The sequence below is a fragment of the Nelumbo lutea genome, chromosome 1, assembly GCF_056320005.1.
Source record: "Nelumbo lutea isolate HS-2025 chromosome 1, American lotus-T2T, whole genome shotgun sequence".
Taxonomy (NCBI): domain Eukaryota; kingdom Viridiplantae; phylum Streptophyta; class Magnoliopsida; order Proteales; family Nelumbonaceae; genus Nelumbo; species Nelumbo lutea.
Window position 1 is genome coordinate 91,698,284 of NC_142684.1, and position 18,976 is coordinate 91,717,259.

The 18,976-nt window shown below is 40.0% G+C and overlaps 1 protein-coding gene across 2 annotated transcripts in view; it reads left to right on the top strand.

Annotated features, from left to right (window-relative positions):
* The window catches only part of LOC148876117 (phosphatidylserine decarboxylase proenzyme 3-like), a 110,492-nt gene that overhangs the window by 32,591 nt on the left and 58,925 nt on the right, over positions 1–18,976 (top strand). For both annotated transcript variants that reach the window (XM_088966148.1, XM_088966147.1), the window contains exons 6-11: positions 8,839–8,931; positions 9,039–9,089; positions 10,213–10,296; positions 10,441–10,532; positions 10,986–11,141; positions 11,287–11,371. In XM_088966148.1, coding sequence (XP_088822274.1) covers positions 8,839–8,931; positions 9,039–9,089; positions 10,213–10,296; positions 10,441–10,532; positions 10,986–11,141; positions 11,287–11,371 — 561 coding nt within the window. The remainder of the gene's footprint in view (positions 1–8,838; positions 8,932–9,038; positions 9,090–10,212; positions 10,297–10,440; positions 10,533–10,985; positions 11,142–11,286; positions 11,372–18,976) is intronic.

Consider the following 18,976-nt stretch of genomic DNA (forward strand, 5'->3'; position numbering starts at 1 on the left):
TGTCCTCACCCTTACCTCCTCTTCCTCTTCCTATCAGTGATTCAGTTCCAGAGGCTGTTGTTGGAGTAGACTCATCTCCTCATCCAGTGCAGGTCACCACTGAACGACCACCGATCCGAAAAGTGTATACACATTGAACGACACCGGCCCCTCCTCTAGCTTCTACCTCATCTGTGGATCCTCCCATGGCTCCTATTGCTGAACCTTCAGATCTTGACCTACCCATTGCCTTACGGAAAGGTAAACGTAGTTCTACACTCCATCCCATTTCCAATTTTGTTTCATTATCTCGTCTTTCTGCACTTTTGTCTTCTATTTCCCTACCTAACAATGTTAAAGAAGCTCTTAGTTCACTTGGATGGCGGCGGGCAATGGAGGAGGAACTTTCTGCTCTTCAACATACTCAAACATGGGAACTTACTACTCTTCCACCCGGGAAGCATGCTGTGGGCTGTAAATGGGTGTATACTGTGAAATACTTGCCAGATGGTAGTGTGGAGCGTCTGAAGGCCAAACTTGTTGCTAAAGGTTACTCACAGGTGTATGGTGTGGACTATATGGAGACATTCTCACCGGTGGCTAAAATTGGTTCTGTTCGTGTCCTAATTTCCTTGGCAGTTATGTATGATTGGCCTCTCCTTCAACTTGACATAAAGAATGCCTTCCTCCATGGTGATCTAGTGGAGGAGGTATATATGGAGCAACCACCTGGGTTTGTTGCTCAGGGGGAGGGTGGTAAGGTGTGCAGGCTGAAGAAAGCAATTTATGGGTTGAAGCAATCTCCACGTGCTTGGTTTGGGAAGTTCAACGAAGTGGTGAAGAGTTTTGGAATGAAGCAATGCCAGGTTGATCACTCAGTGTTCAGCTATGATTCAGAAGCTGGGAAGATTTTATTAGTGGTCTATGTGGATGATATTGTCATCACTGGTAGTGATAAATTGGGGATTGGCAAACTAAAGGTATTTCTGCAAAATCATTTTCAAACAAAGGACCTTGGAACATTAAAGTATTTCTTGGGAATAGAGGTTGCCAGGTCAAAACAAGGTGTGAATCAGTGCTAAAGGAAATATGTCCTTGATCTATTGGAAGAAACAGGACTGTTAGGTGCAAAACCGGCTGAGACCCCTATGGAACCAAATGTTAAGTTGAGCAGTGATACAGGAGAAGTATTTGAAGATCCTGGAAGGTATAGACAACTAGTGGGAAAGCTGAACTATCTGATTATCACGAGACCCGACATCTCCTTTGCAGTCAGTGTGGTGAGCCAATTCATGCAGAACCCTCGTATACCTCACTGGGATGTAGTCCTTAGAATTGTGAGGTATCTGAAAGGTGCTCCAAGCCGTGGGCTATTGTATAAACCAGGAGGAAAACTTGAAATAGTTGGGTATACAGATGCATACTGGGTAGGCTCAGTGAGTGACAGAAGATCTACTATAGGCTATTGCACATTTCTGGGAGGAAATCTTGTGACATGGAAGAGTAAAAAGCAGACGGTTGTAGCCAGAAGCAGTGCTGAAGCCGAATATAGGGCCATGGCTCACACTACCTGTGAATTAGTGTGGCTGAGGAATCTCCTACAAGAAATTGGGTTTCACATGGATAAACCTATGAAATTGTATTGTGACAACCAAGCTGCACTACATATCTCATCCAATCCTATCTTTCATGAGAAAACAAAGCACATAGAGGTTGATTGTCACTTTGTGAGAGAGAAGGTTCTTGCTGGAGAGAGAAATACAGAACATGTGGGCTCCAATGACCAGTGGGCAGATTTGTTTACAAAAGCTCTAAACTCAGGGAAAGTGAACTATCTATGTAACAAGCTGGGATTATATGACATATATTCTCCAGCTTGAGGGGGAGTGTTAAGAGGTGCTGAATAGGGGTAGTTTAGTCTTCTTCTATTTATTAAGTAACTTGCTTATGTAGCAGTGTTATTAGAGTTACTCTGCCCCACACTTAAGTAAGGTCATTTCTGTCTTTGTAATTATGATTAGAACCTAATATAGATTAAGGGGGTCGACTGAATGTGTAATCCATCAGATTTTCGACAGACCCTTCTTCTTCTTCTTCTTCTTCTCCTCTTCTTGTTCGGACTACTGTAGCAACAGTCGAAACAGATTGCATTCCCTACTCTAACCCTTTTAATTATATGATAAATAAACTACATCTTTAATAGACAAAAAAAGTTAGAGAAAAGAAAAGAAAGGGAAGTGCTTTTCTTTCATGTCCCCATTTCTTTAAAATATCACTTCTGAAAATAATTCAAAGACTTCCTAAGTTCTTATTTTGTAAAAGTAATTCCTACCAAAATAAATCCTAAACCTAATAAAACTTTAACTCTAAAGTCAAATTACCCCAAAATAGATTCCCATCATAGAACCATATACATTGTATACTTTAGTTATAACTTGCTAAATTCATGTTCTGTAGAGATAATGGGCCGAATGGGCCTTAGTTTCTTTTTTTTTTCTTTAAGTTATGCTTATGACTTGTGTTAGTAGGTAGTGGGCCTTAGTTAGGGCCTGTTTTCTCTTTTTTTTTTTTTTTATTGCTTTCTTTAGTGATGGATGCCCTTCTAAGGGCACTCATGTAATTGTCCTTATTTTTTACAACAAAAGAATAAAAGAGATCATTAGGGGTTGAAAAGAGGTTTTGAACTACTCTCTCTTCTTCTTCCTTTTCTTCCATCTTCTTCTTCCATCATTTCTCTCTTTCAATCTCCTTTTCTCCTGTTTCTTTTCTTTTTAATTCAGATTATTGTAGGTGTGATTTACAACTTGGTATCAGAGCAGGTTCTCACCTTCTTTTCTTTCTTTTCTCTTTGCCCATACACAACGTGTATGGAGAATTGATTGGCTGATTAGGGAGCAACTTTTGTAGCCCAGTTGAGAAGGTTTTTAGAGAGGTTTTGTGAAGTTTTTCATCCCTAGTTGAAGCCCAAGATAGGTTTTTGGAGTTTTTCCCAAAAACCCTGGACAACTAGAGAAAACTAGTTACAGGTCTTAGAGACACTCTAAAAAAGGTGGCGCTTGGGGATCAAAGGGTAGCCTTTTGATTTTCATTAAGGATGATTTGATTTGGATAGGGTTCTGGAACCTCTGATAGGAATAGTTGAACTTTCTCCTCTTCTTCCATTCGGGTGGGTCTTGTGAAATTCTAGATTTGGTTGTTTGAAGAGTAGTTTTTTTCTTGGGATAGCAATTCTAGCATAGTTGAGACTTATTTTGATCTCTGTTTCACTCAATGGAGAAAACTAGAGGAGAAACCAAATATCCCATAGATTCCGGGCTTGGACAGGGGGGGGTCAACGGAGAATCTTTTTTGGGGCAGTGACCACTATGAAGCTGGATGGGACCAATTATTTAGCCTCGTCTCAGTCAATTAAGATACATGTGTGTAGAGGGAAATGGGGTTACATCACCGGGAGCAAGAAGAAACCGGGGGAGGGTGACCCTACCTATGATAGGTGGATGCAAGAGAATTACATAGTAATGGGTTGGTTAATGAATTCTATGTAGCCACATATTAGCTAGCACTACTTATGGATGGAAACTGCAAAGGAGGTGTGGGATAGTGTCATAGAGACCTATTCCCAAAAATTGAATGTTGTTCGGGCTTACAAATTGAAGAATGATGTGAATAATCTAAGATAGGGGGAGAAGCCCTTAGCTGTTTACTTCTCCATGCTAAAATCTCTTTGGTAGGATATTGATTTGATGGAGATTGTGGTTTGGGGGTGTACAAAGGATGCTGAGACACATAGGAAGTTGGTGGAAAGGATCGACATGTTGTTGAAGTAGCAAGGAGCATTTTTTTTGCCTCCCATGTTCTAGTAAAATTTGGGGTGATGCAATGATGACGGTTACCTACCTTATTAACCAATGCCTTCTCAAGTCTTGGGGTTCAAATCTCCCATTGCTATCTTATTTCCTGAGAGTGAATTGCTTCCTACTCCCTTGTGTGTCTTTGGGTGCACGTGTTATGTTCATTCCCTAGCTCTGAGAGACAAAAGTTTGAACCCAAGGCCCGAAAGTGCATTTTCTTAGGGTAGCCTCCACATAAAAGGGCTATTGTTGTTTTGGTCCCACTAGTGAAATTTGTTTTGTCTCTATGGATGTTACCTTTGCAGTGCCACTTCTATTTTATAGTCATTATTTTGAGGGGGAGTATTCTGTTGAACTGTTTTCTTCACCACTTCCTCTACCTTCTCCTGTTAATCTTGAGGTTGAGTCTCCTGCAGCTCCTTCTGTTCCATTGGCAGAGCTTTCATCTCCCAGTTCTACCATTCCTACTGCTCTTCCTCCTACTACTCTTCCAGTTTTCATTACTCATCTTATTGTTCGGAGGTGGTACCAACGACAAAAGGCTACGACATGATCAGGTTGTTCCCTCATCTACAGTTGAGCTTCAGACACTCTCAACCCCTGAAGAGAGGACAAGTCTTTCACCGCCTGCTCCAGAACCTCCCTTCCCAGACTTGGACCTACCTATTGCTGTGAGAAAAGATAAGAAGAAATGTACAACACATTGTATTTCCAAACACCTGTCTTACAACATCTTATCCCCATCTTATTATTCTTTCTTAGCCTCTATTTCTTCTCAGCCTATACCCAAGTCAGTTACAGAGGCCTTGTCTAAGCCAAAATGGAGGGAGGCTATGTGAACTGAAATAGAAGCACTTCGTAAAAATCATACTTGGGGTATTGTGGATTTGTCTCATGGGAAGGAGTTAATGGGATGTAAGTGGGTGTTCACTATCAAGTATCATTCTGATGGCACCATTGAGAGGTATAAGACTTGGCTAGCAGCCAAGGGTTATACTTAGGTATATGGAGACTTGGTAATGAGTTATAATTGGCCCTTATATCTATTTGATGTCAAGAATGTTATATATATATATATAATAATAAAGGGAAAGGGGTGGTCTCCCCTTTCGCCAAATGGCAGTAGATTTCCCTTTAACATATACAATATATATATATATATATATATTCTTTATTGAAAATTCTCAAATTACAAGAAACAAACATACGGAATCTTATATATTTTATATGCCACCGGTTTTCGGGTCGACTGTTCGACTATCCAGTTCGAACGGACGGCCCGTTCTGACAACAAAAATTACAGAACCATTCTGGCCACTGGTTTTCGGGTCGATGGTTCGATCGTCCGATTTGAATGGACGACCCGTTCTGACAACAAAAATTACAGGCAAAAAATTGAGTGTGAGGTCCATCAAGCAGTATCATACGTGTTATGTCATTCAAGCGTGCGACTCATACGACCCGAAAACGGAACCATTCTGGATATTGGTTTTCGGGTCGATGGTTCGACCATCCGGTTCAAATGGACAGCCCGTTCCGACAACAAAAATTAAAAAAATAAAAAAAGGCCAAAAACCATTGAACGGGTCAACGGGTTGACAGTTTGACCGCTCGGGTCAATGGGTTGTTGACCAATTCAACGGTTTTTGGCCAAGGACAGAGGTTGGGGTAAAACGGAATCGGTTGCCTGGATGGTTCCTAATTAAAAAAATAAAAAACGGTGGTTTGATCGTCCGATTCGAACAGATGGCCCGTTTTGACAACAAAAATTACAAGCAAAAAATTGAGTGTGTGAGATCTATTAAGCAGTACCATACGTGTTATGTCACTCGAGTGTGTGACTCATACAACCCGAAAATGGAATTGTTCTGGCCACCGGTTTTCAAGTCGACGGTTCGCCCGTCTGGTTTGAACCAACGGCCCGTTCTAACAACAAAAATTAAAAAAATAAAAAATGGCCAAAAACCATTGAATGGGCCAACGGGTCGATGGTTCGACCGTCTGGGTCAATGGGTTGTTGACCGATTCAATGGTTTTTGGCTAAGGACCAGGATTGGGATAAAACGGAACCGGTTGCTTGGACGGTTTCCAATTAAAAAAATTAAAAAATGGCCAATTGAACGGGTCTACGGGCCGATGGTTTGACCGCCCGGGTCAATGGGTCATTGATTGATTCAACGGTTTTTGTCCAGGGACCGAGATTGGGGTAAAATAGAACCGGTTGCCTAGACGGTTCCCAGGCCGAAATGTTCGTCCATCTAGGTCAACGGCGGTTCGAAAACCATGGTTTTTTATGCTTTTGGATTTTCACTATTTAAAGGTTTCTTTTACTGTGGGTTTTATTCGAGCGTGTGCGGTATGTTCCTTCTTTTTTCATTTTCTACTTTTGTTTTGTTTTGTTTTGTTTTTTTTTTTAGTTTTTTTGTGTTTGGTCTTCTTCTTCAAGATCCTCCAAAACGGTCTAGGTTTTACCACCATTTTATTTCTTCCCTTTTGTTTTTTCATTGTGTTTTCTTGTGCATTTTTTTTTTATTTTCCTACAAGATGATCTGCTTTGTCTCTTTCTTTAATTGCATGTATGTTTAGCTCTGTTTCAAAGCGGAACTTTGGACTTGATTTTCTGATTTTTTTCCTTGGTTTTTCCAATTTTGTGGATTTACCGCCTATTTTTTTATGTGTTTAAGGTCACTTTGGATTTATCTTTCAAGGTTTTGGAATCCCTTGCAATGTCCACCCTTCCCATGACTATGACTACAAAGTTATTTCATCTAATTATTGACATCTAGAGAAAATGACCCGAAAACAGAACCGTTTTAGCCACCGGTTTCTAGGTTGACGATTCGACTGTCTAGTTCGAATGGATGGCCTGTTTTGACAAAAAAAAAAAAAAAAAATAAAAAATAATTAAAAATAAAAAATGGCCAAAAACTGTTGAATGGGTCGACGGTTTGACGACTTGGGTCAATGGACCGTTGACTGATTCAATGATTTTTGGCCAGGGACCGGGTTTGGGGTAAAATGGAACCGGTTGCTTGGACGGTTCCTGGGACAAATGGTCCTACAGTCCGGGTCAATTGGGAGTTCTCAATGTGAAACAAAGGACAACTATGAAGTAGAACTCATAACTATCACTGTATGATCACATTCTTTTATATGAGATGCTTTGATGAATCAATATTTAAAAAATGAGCACATGATTATCTCTTTTAAGTCTTTATATGAGTTTCAAGACGAGTACTTATATTTTTAATGTAACAAATAGTAATGTTACAATTCTAATCCTGCCCCTGCGAAGTAGGGGCCCCTACGCCAGTGCTTTCTTAAATGGAGACTTGATGAAGAGGTTTATATGTCACTTCCACCGAGTATGTATGGTAAGGAAACACAAGGCAAGGTATGCAAGTTAAAGAAATCTCTTTATGGCCTCAAGCAATCCCCACAAGCTTGGTTTGATAGATATTGAGCTGCACTTGTTGAATTTGTTTATATACAGACACAATCTAACCATACCTTGTTTGTGAAGTGGAGAGGCACTTAGATTACCTTCCTTTTTGTTTATGTTGATGATATTGTCATTACAAGGAGTGATACAGAGGAAGTTTAGGCACTCAAGACATTCCTTAACACAGAATTTGAAATGAAGGATTTAGGGGAATTGAGATATTTCCTGGGAATCGAAGTTGCTAGGTCTAAAGATGGCATCTTCATATCCCAATGGAAGTATGTGTTAGATCTTCTCACGGAGACTGGGAAACTTGGTGCCAAACCTATAAACTCTTAGCTGATGTTGGTGAGCTTTTGGAAGACGGGGGGGGGGTATTCCAAAGATTTTTGGAGAAGTTGCTATACCTTTGCATGGCACAACCAGATATCTCATATGTTGTTAGTGTGATAAGTCGGTCTATGCATGCTCCTAGAGATACAAATATAGCTGTTGTAGAATGAGTTCTATGTTACTTGAAGGGAGCTTTAGGAAAGGGTATCCTCTTCTCTAGGCATGGACACATGGAGTTAGAGGCTTACATAGATGTCGATTAGGCTGGTAGTATTGATGATAGGAGATCTACATCGGGTTACTGTGCCTTGGTTGTAGGGAACATTGTCTCCTGGAAGAGTAAGAAACAGTCAGTAGTAGCCAGGTCTTCGGCTGAGGCAGAGTATAGGCCAATGGCACATGGAGTTTCAAAGTTGCTATGGCTTAGGTCACTTCTAGAGGAGATGGGTATTGCACATGATAAGCCCTTAATACTTTACTGTGATAATCGGGCTGCGATCAACATAGCTCACAACCCAATTCAGCTTGACAGGACAAAACATATTGAAGTTGACTGTCATTTTATAAGAGAAAGGGTAGCTTCCAGAGAAGTTTGCCTTCCTTTTTTTGCCTCAGAGCAATAGTTAGCAGATGTTCTGACCAAGGGTGTTCCCAAGGCAAAGTTGATATCTATGCTCAGCTTGAGGGGTAGTGTAGAGACAATGGGCCGGATGGGTATTAGTTTCTTTGTTTTTCTTTAAGTTATGTTTATGACTTGTGTTAGTGAGTAATGGGCCTGTTTTCTCTTTTCTTATTGTTTTTTATTGCTGTCTTTGGTGATGGACACCCTACTAAGGGCACTCATGTAATTGTCCTTAGTTTTTACAACAAAAGAATAAAAGAGATCTTTGGGGGCTGAAGAGAGGTTTTGAACTACTCTCTCTTCTTCTTCCTCCATCACTTCTTTATTCAATCTCCTCCTTTTCTCTTGTTTCTTTTCTTTTAATTCAGATTATTGTAGGTGTGATTTACATCTTGTCCAAAGGCCTAAGTGCCTGATCTTGGGTTTGTAAGTTAATGTATAATCTTCCTATGAAACCAACTCCAACCTCATGGGAAAGTTTTTCTCCTTAAAATAAGGTCACAAGCAAGGTGGCCAAATTGCATTTGTTGTTTTTCTTCTTTCTTTTCTGGGATTGGTGTTTATTAGTCTCCGGTTATTTTTCTTGATTATCCTTTCCTTGCTCCATTCAGGATTCAGACTCTGACATTGAGGTACTCAGCCTGTTAGATCCATCATCATCTAACACAATTGTGGGGAAAATTTCTATTTCATGCTCTGTTGAGGTCAGCTGTGTAGTCTTGATCTCGTATCTATCATTGGATTGTTCAAAGTTTAATGAATCTTTCATTTTCTTGATAATATTGACAATAACAGTTTGAAATATTTTCAGGACCCAATTGAAACTGAAAAAGGGTTTGCAAGACGCATTTTATCTATAGTGGTAAATTTCACTTTATCTTCCATAATACATCATTTGTCAGCTTTCAGGTTTTTAATCTTTATAGGACCACATTAACGTACTGGTATATTAGATGGTCATTGAGAATATGGATTATAGACTAAAAACATCATTCTTGATGACCCTAGCTCTGCCAATGCATTTGACCTCAAGATAATTGACATTGTAATCCTCAACCAGATATTCACTCAGGAAGCCAAAGGTTTAGCCTCTTGAGTGGAATGCCTTAGGTTACATGAACCAAACCGTCAGAGCCATCTAGCATAAATCTTATATCTACCCAGGTATCTCTCTTCACCTCAATCCACCCTTAACTCAAAGAGAAAATTAGTCCTTATAGTAATAGTAATGCCAAAATTTCTGCTCTAAAAGGGTTACCATGAACAATTGGGTCAAAAAAACTAGCAGAATCTCCCTTTTATTCCTCTAATAGAGTAACTGGTTTTCCAAACCCTGATCATATTAGGGTCATTAATGATGATCCATAAAATTGACCTTAAGGAGTTTATCTCCTTTTAGAGGAGACTACACCTGCTCCTACCACTGTCTTTGGGTTCAAGTAGCTCATCATAATCTGCCACTATCAGTTATAACAAAATCAATCACCATATGTGCTGCCAGGGTTTGAAGAAATCTATTAGTCAAGATCACAGCATTCCTATCTTCTTATATTCTCCAACATATGGTTGCAAGAATGATCCTACACATTATCACAGCAGCATGAGACTGGTCTCAAATAAGCCAATGAGGTCAGTAGGTGGTTGCCATTGGGTACCAAAGACAGGCATAACATGGTATGAGATTTCAGTTTTTAAACAGCAGTTGGTGCGGAGATGATCTGCCAATTTACCACTTCCCTTGCTTAAGATACAAGTACGAGGACATTTTTTTTGAGAATGGTATAGTATAATTTTAATCTTTAGAGTGAAAAAGAATGCAAGACCAACTTGCTAACAGTTCTACCACATCCTGTGGGTAACCCTGGATGATAAAATATTAATTTCCAAATATGTCATACACTTTTGAATGATAACAAGGTGATTAAAATTTTCTTTTCTGGCTTTTCCATTGACCACTACACCTTTATTTGTCTTTTATGCTATAGGATTATAATGAAGATGGCCAGCTCTCCTTCTCTGAGTTCTCTGACTTGATTAATGCATTTGGGAATCAAGTGGCAGCAACCAAGGTTTACTGACTGTTCTTTTTTATATACGCATGCAGAATTATTTTGCATCTGTAGCACACCAATTTCACTGAGCTTAAATTATCTTTCTATCTGTTAAAAATATGAATTTGCTAACTTTTGAAGTCCATTTACATTGCTTATTAGAAAGAGGATCTTTTTAGAGAAGCTGACAAGAATGGTGATGGTGTTGTTGGCATGGATGAGTTGGCGACCCTTCTTGCTATTCAACAAGAAAAGTAATGGCCGTTCTGTAGTTTTGTATTAGATCATTTACCGGGCAGTAATAGTCATAAACTTCATAAAATTTGAAGGCACAGATGAGTCAAAGCTTAATTAATTTAGGTGCCATGGATGAGTTATAAACTTGATTAGATAATCGTTGTCTATGTGTACTTTTGCTATAAGATTATTTCATTTGTAATGTGTCTATGATATTGTCATCTCATATTGTTATTATTGTATGTTCAATGGATATGACTGAAGTATTCTGTTTGGCTTCCAGCCTGACAGAACACTCCTCATCTGTCCAATTGGGACCTTTGATATGAATTCCTTAGGGTGTTTGATCTGCAGACTGCAGGTTTCTAGTTCAGGCTATGGATTCATTTTCTTCTAGGCTGCTTTTATTTCTTTAATCATTCATGTGATAGTATTATCCTTATTTTTGGTTCAATGCTCTAATATTACAGGGAATCAATTATCAGTAGCTGTCCTGTTTGTGGCGAGATTTTTGACAATTCTGACATGCTCAACAATATGATTCATTTGACTTTATGTTTTGATGAGGGGACTGGGAATCAGGTCATGACTGGAGGATTCTTAACTGATAAACAGGCTTCATATGGGTAAGCAGTATATGAATATTGCAGTGTATATGATATTCACAACAACAATTCATTCCTTGTATACAGATGATTAATATTTTTTTGTGGTAATCTTTCTATTCACATTCTAAGTGAGATGAAACTCAGATCTATTTATCCTCTTTAGGTGGATGTTCAAACTAAGTGAATGGGTCCATTTTTCATCATATGACGTAGGTCTAAACTCTGGATCAAGTGCTTCACATATTTTGGTAAGCATCCACATCTTTTACAATGGGATTAGGATGTAAACTTGTCCAAAATGGAAATTCTATTGCTACATTTTGTGAAATCCTTTTCAAAATCGAAAAATATCTTTTCTGAGGTCCCATGTTTTATGTTCTTTAATTTCAAGAATGCAAAAAATATCATTTGTAGTATTCCTTTTTTGAACACCTTGAAACATCATATTGGAAGGCAAGATAGTGGTGTGACTCTGTGAGGTGTTTAGTCAAGGGTATTATGGTCTGAGTGTTGTTTTTTCTAATGGAGGGTACTATCGTTAAATTATATAGATTAGTATAAATTCTAATAGAAAAGGGGCCACACCCTAATCTTGCTTTCCTCTCTAATTTTTTCTTGTCTTTTTTATCAATAAGAGTCAAGTTTTATTAATATAAAGAAATGAACTGCATATATGTACAAGTTCTCATTTTAGAGATAAGGAGTCTTATCTCTAACCTTTGAGCTTCCTTTTAATTTTCTTACAACTGTTCCAAATATTTGTTCCCTCTCCAGTCTCTACCCCTTGCTATGCTAAAGCATCCCCCAGGCTATTGGCTACCCTTGGAATCCAAAGAAACCTCACCTCCATATGTCTAGTCAGCCACCTGAGTGACGGGATCTGCTCCTCACACAGGGGTGCCTCACGGACACATCCACCGTGCATTGGGAACATCTCCTCTGAATAGTAACTTACAAGTACGGGAGATGTCCCCAATGCATGGTAGGATGTGCGTGTGAGGTTGGTGTGAGGCGCCCTGTGTGGGGAACAGATCCGGTCTTGCCACCTGAACTTTTTAATTTCATTACTATAACACCGCAAAGCAGCCTACTTTGTTTGCATCTAACCTACCACCAATAGCCCTCTGTCCTCCTATTAGAGCTAACTTCTGCCCTTAGGGAAGAAACTAATGTAGTTTGTTAGAACTTTTAATTTCGTGGATAGGAACCTCCAAAATCTCACTGTAATCTCAAGTTGAATGTACCCTAATTTCTTCTCCCAACATCCCAAGAATAAGGCTTCTCTATTCTACACTGGTTCAATCCTAAAGGAAAATGCACACATGCACACACACTCACACACATATATAATATGTAAGCATATTTGGTACATTAAATCAAAGTTTTAAAGCACAAAGGCAAGGGTGAGGCTGTTGAATCTGGAGAGGCAAGGCATTTTACTGCAAGCCTCAAACAAATTTCAAATAATTGAAAATATAGTAGAAAGCTTTATGTGCTGATTCGGCCAAGCTTCTTGTGAAAGGAAGAGGAGAAAGTTGGGGGTTTTAGCAATAGACAGAGGAAAGGGAAGAAAAGGAGAAGGTCAACTAGGATAGTGATTCATAACCCTAGCCGCCAGCCCCTCATTCTATTTATAATTAACTTAAATATGGGATATTACAAAGATGCCCCTAATAGGGCGGCAACTCAAACTAAGTACTTACAATTCTTTTAAAAATAAGACTAATGGGCCCAAGGCCCAACAACTTCTTAATTTAAAAGAAAACAAACTAAACATAAATCAGCCCACTCAACACTCCCCCTCAAGTTGGGAATAGATGTCACACATTCCCAACTTGCGTAGATCATGTTCCAGCTTATTCTTCGCAACACCTTTTGTGAGAACATCAACAAGTTGCAGATCAGAAGAAATGTATGGAAGACAAACTTCTCCAGAAGTTACCCTTTCTCTGATAAAATGTCTATCTACTTCAATGTGCTTAGTTCGGTCGTGCTGGACTGGATTATGGGCAATATTGATTGCTGCCTGGTTATCGCAGTATAGCATCAAATGTTCTTCTGCCTGTACACCGATTTCTTCTAACAGAGAACGGATCCAGAGAAGTTCTGAAACTCCATGTGCCATGGCCCTATATTTTGCTTCTGCACTTGATCTTGCCACAATTGTTTGTTTTTTACTCTTCCATCAGACTAGGTTACCCCAACTAGGGTGCACACTCCTGAAATTGATCTTCTGCCATCAAGGCATCCTGCCCAATCTGCGTCTGTATAGGTCTCTAGCTTCAGTTGTCCATGATCAGTAAACAATATGCCTCTGCCTGGATGTCCCTTCAAATATGCAAGGATCCTGTCAACTGCCTTCCAGTGCTGATCTCGTGGAGCATGCATGTATTGACTCACTACACTTACTGCATAGGAGATGTCCGGTCTTGTCATACACAAGTATAGTAGCCTACCCACAAGTCTTTGGTATCTCCCAAGGTCCTTCACTAGTTCACATTTTGATGCACTGATTCTATGGTTCTGATCAATGGGGGTGCTAGCTGCCTTTGTTCCAAGCTTCCCTGTGTCTTGGAGAAGGTCCAAGACATACTTCCTTTGAGAGATAAAAATTCCATGTTTCGATCTTGCAACTTCGATGCCTAAGAAGTATCTTAGTTCTCCAAGATCCTTAATCTCAAATTCCTTATGCAGGTTCCTCTTCAGATTATCAATCTCATTCAGATCATTCCCAGTGACAACAATGTCATCCATATAAACAATTAGGATTGACACCAAAGATCCCCTGTGCTTCACAAACAAGGTGTGATCAGATTGGGTTTGTGTAGCCAAAAACAATCAGGGCCTTTCTGAATCCGTCAAACCATGCTCTAGGAGATTGTTTCAAGCCATATAGTGACTTCTTCAGCTTGCATACCTTTCCCTTTTCAGCATTATCGTAAATATCAACTGAAAGATCCATATGCACCTCTTCTTGCAGATCCCCATTTAGGAAAGCATTCTTTACATCCAGTTGAAACAAGGGCCAAGAGTATGAGGTAGCAAGAGAAAGGAGTATCCGAACAGAGGTCATCTTTACAACTGGCGCAAATATCTCTAGATAATCAATGCCTAGGTCTGTGTGCACCCTTTTGCAACAAGTCTTGCCTTGTACCTCTCTATACTTCCATCTACCTTATACTTTACTATGTAAACCCATCTTCATCCAACTGTCTCCTTGCCTTCTAGTAGGTCCACAATCTCCCATGTCTGATTCTTAATCAAAGCCTCCATATCTTCCTGCATAGTTGTTTTCCACTCAGGTTTGGAGAGAGCCTCACTAACACCCTTGGGTATAGACACTGAATCAAGAAAAGAGAGAAAAGCACGGTAGGAAGGAGAAAGTCCACTGTAGGATATGTACTGTGAGATACAATAAGCAGTGCACTTTCTCTTCCTTTTTCTAAGAGCAATAAGGAGATCAAGGTTATCTGTAACAGTGTCAGTACGATCAATGGGAACTGAAATAGTAGTGGGATCAAGAGGAATACCTGAATCCGTATCAGCCGAATCTGGAGTCTCCAAGGGATCGATAGGAAGTGGTGTGAGTTCTACTGTAGTGGAATCAACCGCCTTATGGAGTCTTTGCCGTGGGTAATGCTGTGAAATGGAACACAAAGGAGGTGGCAAGGTGGGTGACATCGGGTGGTGGTCAAGCATAGGAGTAGACACAGGAACTGGAACTGGAACTGGGAGAGGGATAGACTGCTGACTTACTTCCCCAAAACACTCCCCCTGAGAAGGATCCTTTGAGAAGAAGTACGTAGATTCAAAAAAGGTAACATCCATAGTAACATACCGGTTCCCAGAGACTGGATCATAGCAGCGGTACCCTTTCTAATTCTCTGCATATCCAAGGAAAACACATTTCTTTGCCTTGGGATCAAGCTTCGAACGTTAAGGGCCAAGAATATGCGCAAAGGCCAAGAATATGCGCAAAGCAGACACATCCAAACACCCTTAGAGGAATATGAAACATCTCCCCCTGAGAAAAAAGAAGGCTGAATGGGGTCCCGGATCCGAGTAAACGAGAGGGCACTCTATTAATCAGATATACTGCCGTGAGAACTGCATCACCCCAAAAACGAATCGGAACTATGGCTGTGATCATCATGCTTCTTTCCGTCTCAATGATGTGTCTGTTCTTCCTCTCTGCAACACCATTCTGCTGTGGACTATAGGAGCAACTGCTCTGATGGACAACACCATACTCCAACAGATATGAGGCAAGATGTCTCTCGAAATATTCCCTAGCATTGTCAGATCTGAACATTTTTATTCTTGTCCCAAACTGTGTTAGTACCATCTGGTGGAATTGCCTCACTAAGGATGGTACTTCATCGCGTGATTTCATTAGGTAAATCCAGGAATGTCGAGAGAAATCATCCACAAATAGGAGAAAATAGCGATAGCCGCCCATAGAGGGAACATGATAAGGGCCCCACAGATCCAAGTGAATAACATCAAGGGAGAAGAACATCTTTTATTACTAGGTTTAAAAGAGTGTCTACAATGCTTTCCAAGTTCACAACCCTCACACTTCAAACTTGATAGACTCACAGACTCAAACAATTTTGGAAACAAACAACTCAAAGAAGAAAAGGATAAATGACCCAGACGGTTGTGCCAAAGCATAATCTGACCCATAGATTTTGACTCACTGTCTCTGCAAACATGATGGCTTTGGTGAGGAGGAAGAGCATCCAGGAGGTAGATTCCATTCACTTCACGACCACTCCCAATCGTCCTCTTTGAATCCAGATCCTACAAAAAACAGCGTCCAAGAGAAAAAATTACTGAGCAGTTCAGATTCTTAGTCAAACTAGGAACATGGAGGACAGAGGGTAAGCAAATAGAATCATTAATCTTGATAGATCCCTTCCCAGCAATAGGAACATGGGATCCATCAGCTGTGGAGACCCTATCTCTGCCAGAACAGAGCTGATAAGAGGAGAAAATAGTGGAGCAATGGGTCATATGCTTTGAGGCTCCAGAGTCTATAATCCAAGGAGATCTCTCCTTACCTGAAGCAGAAACATAGTTTGCAGTGACATGCGAACTACCTGTGTGGGCAAAGGAGGTAGAGTGAGCTCCACCTGTGCTACCTGTACCTTGTTGTCCGCTTACGACTGAACTGGAACTAGCTGTATCCCTCTGATTAAGAAGTAACCCAAACCTCTCAAGCTCGGCCCTTACTGCAGCAGCTGTAATGGACTCCAAAGCAGTTGTAGTAGGGGGTGTCGGAGTATCACCAGTAACTGCCATGTGCACATTTCCTTTCTTATTCTTCAATATGGTCGGCACAAGATGTGGGTGAAGCTTCCAACAAGTGTCTCTTGTATGCTTAGGCTTCTTATAGTAGTTACAGACCAAGTCCCTTTTGCCTTCCTTTTTGTTTTCATTGCCATTCTGTTTAGATTTCACAACACTTACCATAGCAGACTGATCAGAACTGAGATTTTTCATCATTACATCCCTCCTGCACTCCTCTCCTGACACAAAGGCATATGCTTGGGAGAGAGTGACACTGTCCCTAGAAAGAAGATGCTGTCGTGCAATGTCATACTCAGGGTTAAGGCCAACAAGGAATTCGAACACCCTATACTTCTCTAAATGTCTTTGATAGGTAGCTGCATCCTTGGTGGTTTCCTAAGCAAAGGTCTCTAGATGGTCGATCTCCTGCCACAGGGTCTTAAGGACTGAAAAATAGGCTGCAACAGATCTATCTCCTTGCCTTGTGGCAATAATTTGATTTCTCAGTTGATAAGTCCTAGCAACATTCTACCTTTGTGAATAGGTTTCTGCAACCCCATCCCATATCTCCTTGGTAGTGTTTGCCCATAAAAAAATTTTACTTATATGTGGCAACATAGAATTACACAACCATGTCATTACCATATAATTTTCCTGTACTCACCAGGAGTTGCCAGTTTTGGGTTTCACCTCTTCACCAGTAATATACCCCAATTTTCCACGAGCCCCAATGGCCATCTTTGCAGATTGGGACCATTCCAAGTAGTTTGTACCATCCAACCTAACTGTAGTAATGGTCCCAGCTCCGAAGGGGTTTCAAGCACCTCCTCCCACTGGTCCCATTTCATTCCCGGGCTTATATTCAACTCTGTGTCCCTCCATGTGTCTCAAAAGAGGTACAGAAAACAACCAAAAAATGCGGCAAGAACAAACAAAATACCTTTTGGAACCAATGACACTCCTTTGGTGTCCTGGACTTTCTTTCCACGAAAGATTCCTTTTCTGTGGGATGGGAGAAGAGAGAGAAAAAGCAACCGCCCTCTCTAGAAGCCTCCACACCACATGTAACTTGAATCGTCCCTTACAAAAAACCTAGAGGAACCCTAAAAAATTAGGGCACCACTACCTAGGTCAAAATTAAAGACTCCAACAAAATCAGGACTCTTCCCCTTTCTCTAGTTTTTCTTGATTCTGATGAGAAACCCTAGACCAGCTACAGGGCATACAGATCCATCAAGAAAATCCAAAAACTGGGCTTACCTGAGAGCTTCAATCAGCCTCTTAAATCTCCATGCAATTGGCCGATCTAGGGCTGCAGGAGTGAATCTCTTCAAGAATCTTCAACCTGCTCTGATACCAAGTAGAAAGCCTTATGTGCTGATTCGGTCAGGCTTCTTGTGAAAGGAAGAGGAGAAAGTTGGGGGTTTCAGCAATAGACAGAGGAAAGGGCAGAAAAGGAGAAGAAGGTCGACTAGGATAGTGATTCATAACCCTAGCCGCCAGCCCCTCATTCTATTTATAATTAACTTAAATATGGGATATTACAAAGATGCCCCTAGTAGGGCGGCAACACAAACTAAGTACTTACAATTCTTTTAAAAATAAAAGACTAATGGGCCCAAGGCCCAACAACTTCTTAATTTAAAAGAAAACAAACTAAACATAAATCGGCCCACTCAACAAATATAACCTATCAACAATAAAAGACAAAAATGAAAATTCATCAAAGTTTCTAATGTTCTGTAATTTAGATAGTATACTGGTTCTCTAACAAATATCAGTCACAGATTTGAGTCCAAAGATTGTTGATCAAATTTTACAATGCACTATAAGAAGGTAAGGCCACTGCCCCATGTTGTTCTGGCTCTCCAGGGTCACAGACCTAGCCTTTGGCATTTTTCGCACAAAGTTGCTGCTTTCTGACTTGAACTCATGCTCTAATGCTTGTCAGTCTGAGATTTTACCATTTCACTATGCAATGGCCCCTAAGTGCAGTATAAGAAGATGATAAGGGTAAATAATTTCTAGAGGAAGAGAAGTTACTTACCTTGAAAATATAATACCATCCATTCTGAAGAATATACTAATATGACTTACTTTTGTCATCTCATAGTTAATCCATAAAGTTTATAGAGGGAGGAGGTCATTCATCCTCATAAAACATAGGCACAAAATTCCCCATTCATCCAATTTATCAAATATCAAGATCATTCTTTTAGTTTTAGTAATGGGTGCACATTCAGCCATGTCATCAAGACTGTTCCTTTTAGTTCCAATAGTGACTGACAACTTGATATAACAATGGATGGTTGAAACATGCCAAGCAACAAAACATTATGGTTGAAACATGCCAAGCAACAAAACATTTTTTACAAACTGTATCATACCTTATTTGGCACGGTTTCTAACCAATTAATGTAAATAATAAGCTCTCTGTGTCTCTCTATCTTTTATTGGACCATTTGTTAATCTTGTATTGTAGGCATATATAGTTAAGAGTGAATATATATATCTGTCCCATCTAATTTTCTTTTTTTCTCTACTGTTTTCATTATATGGAC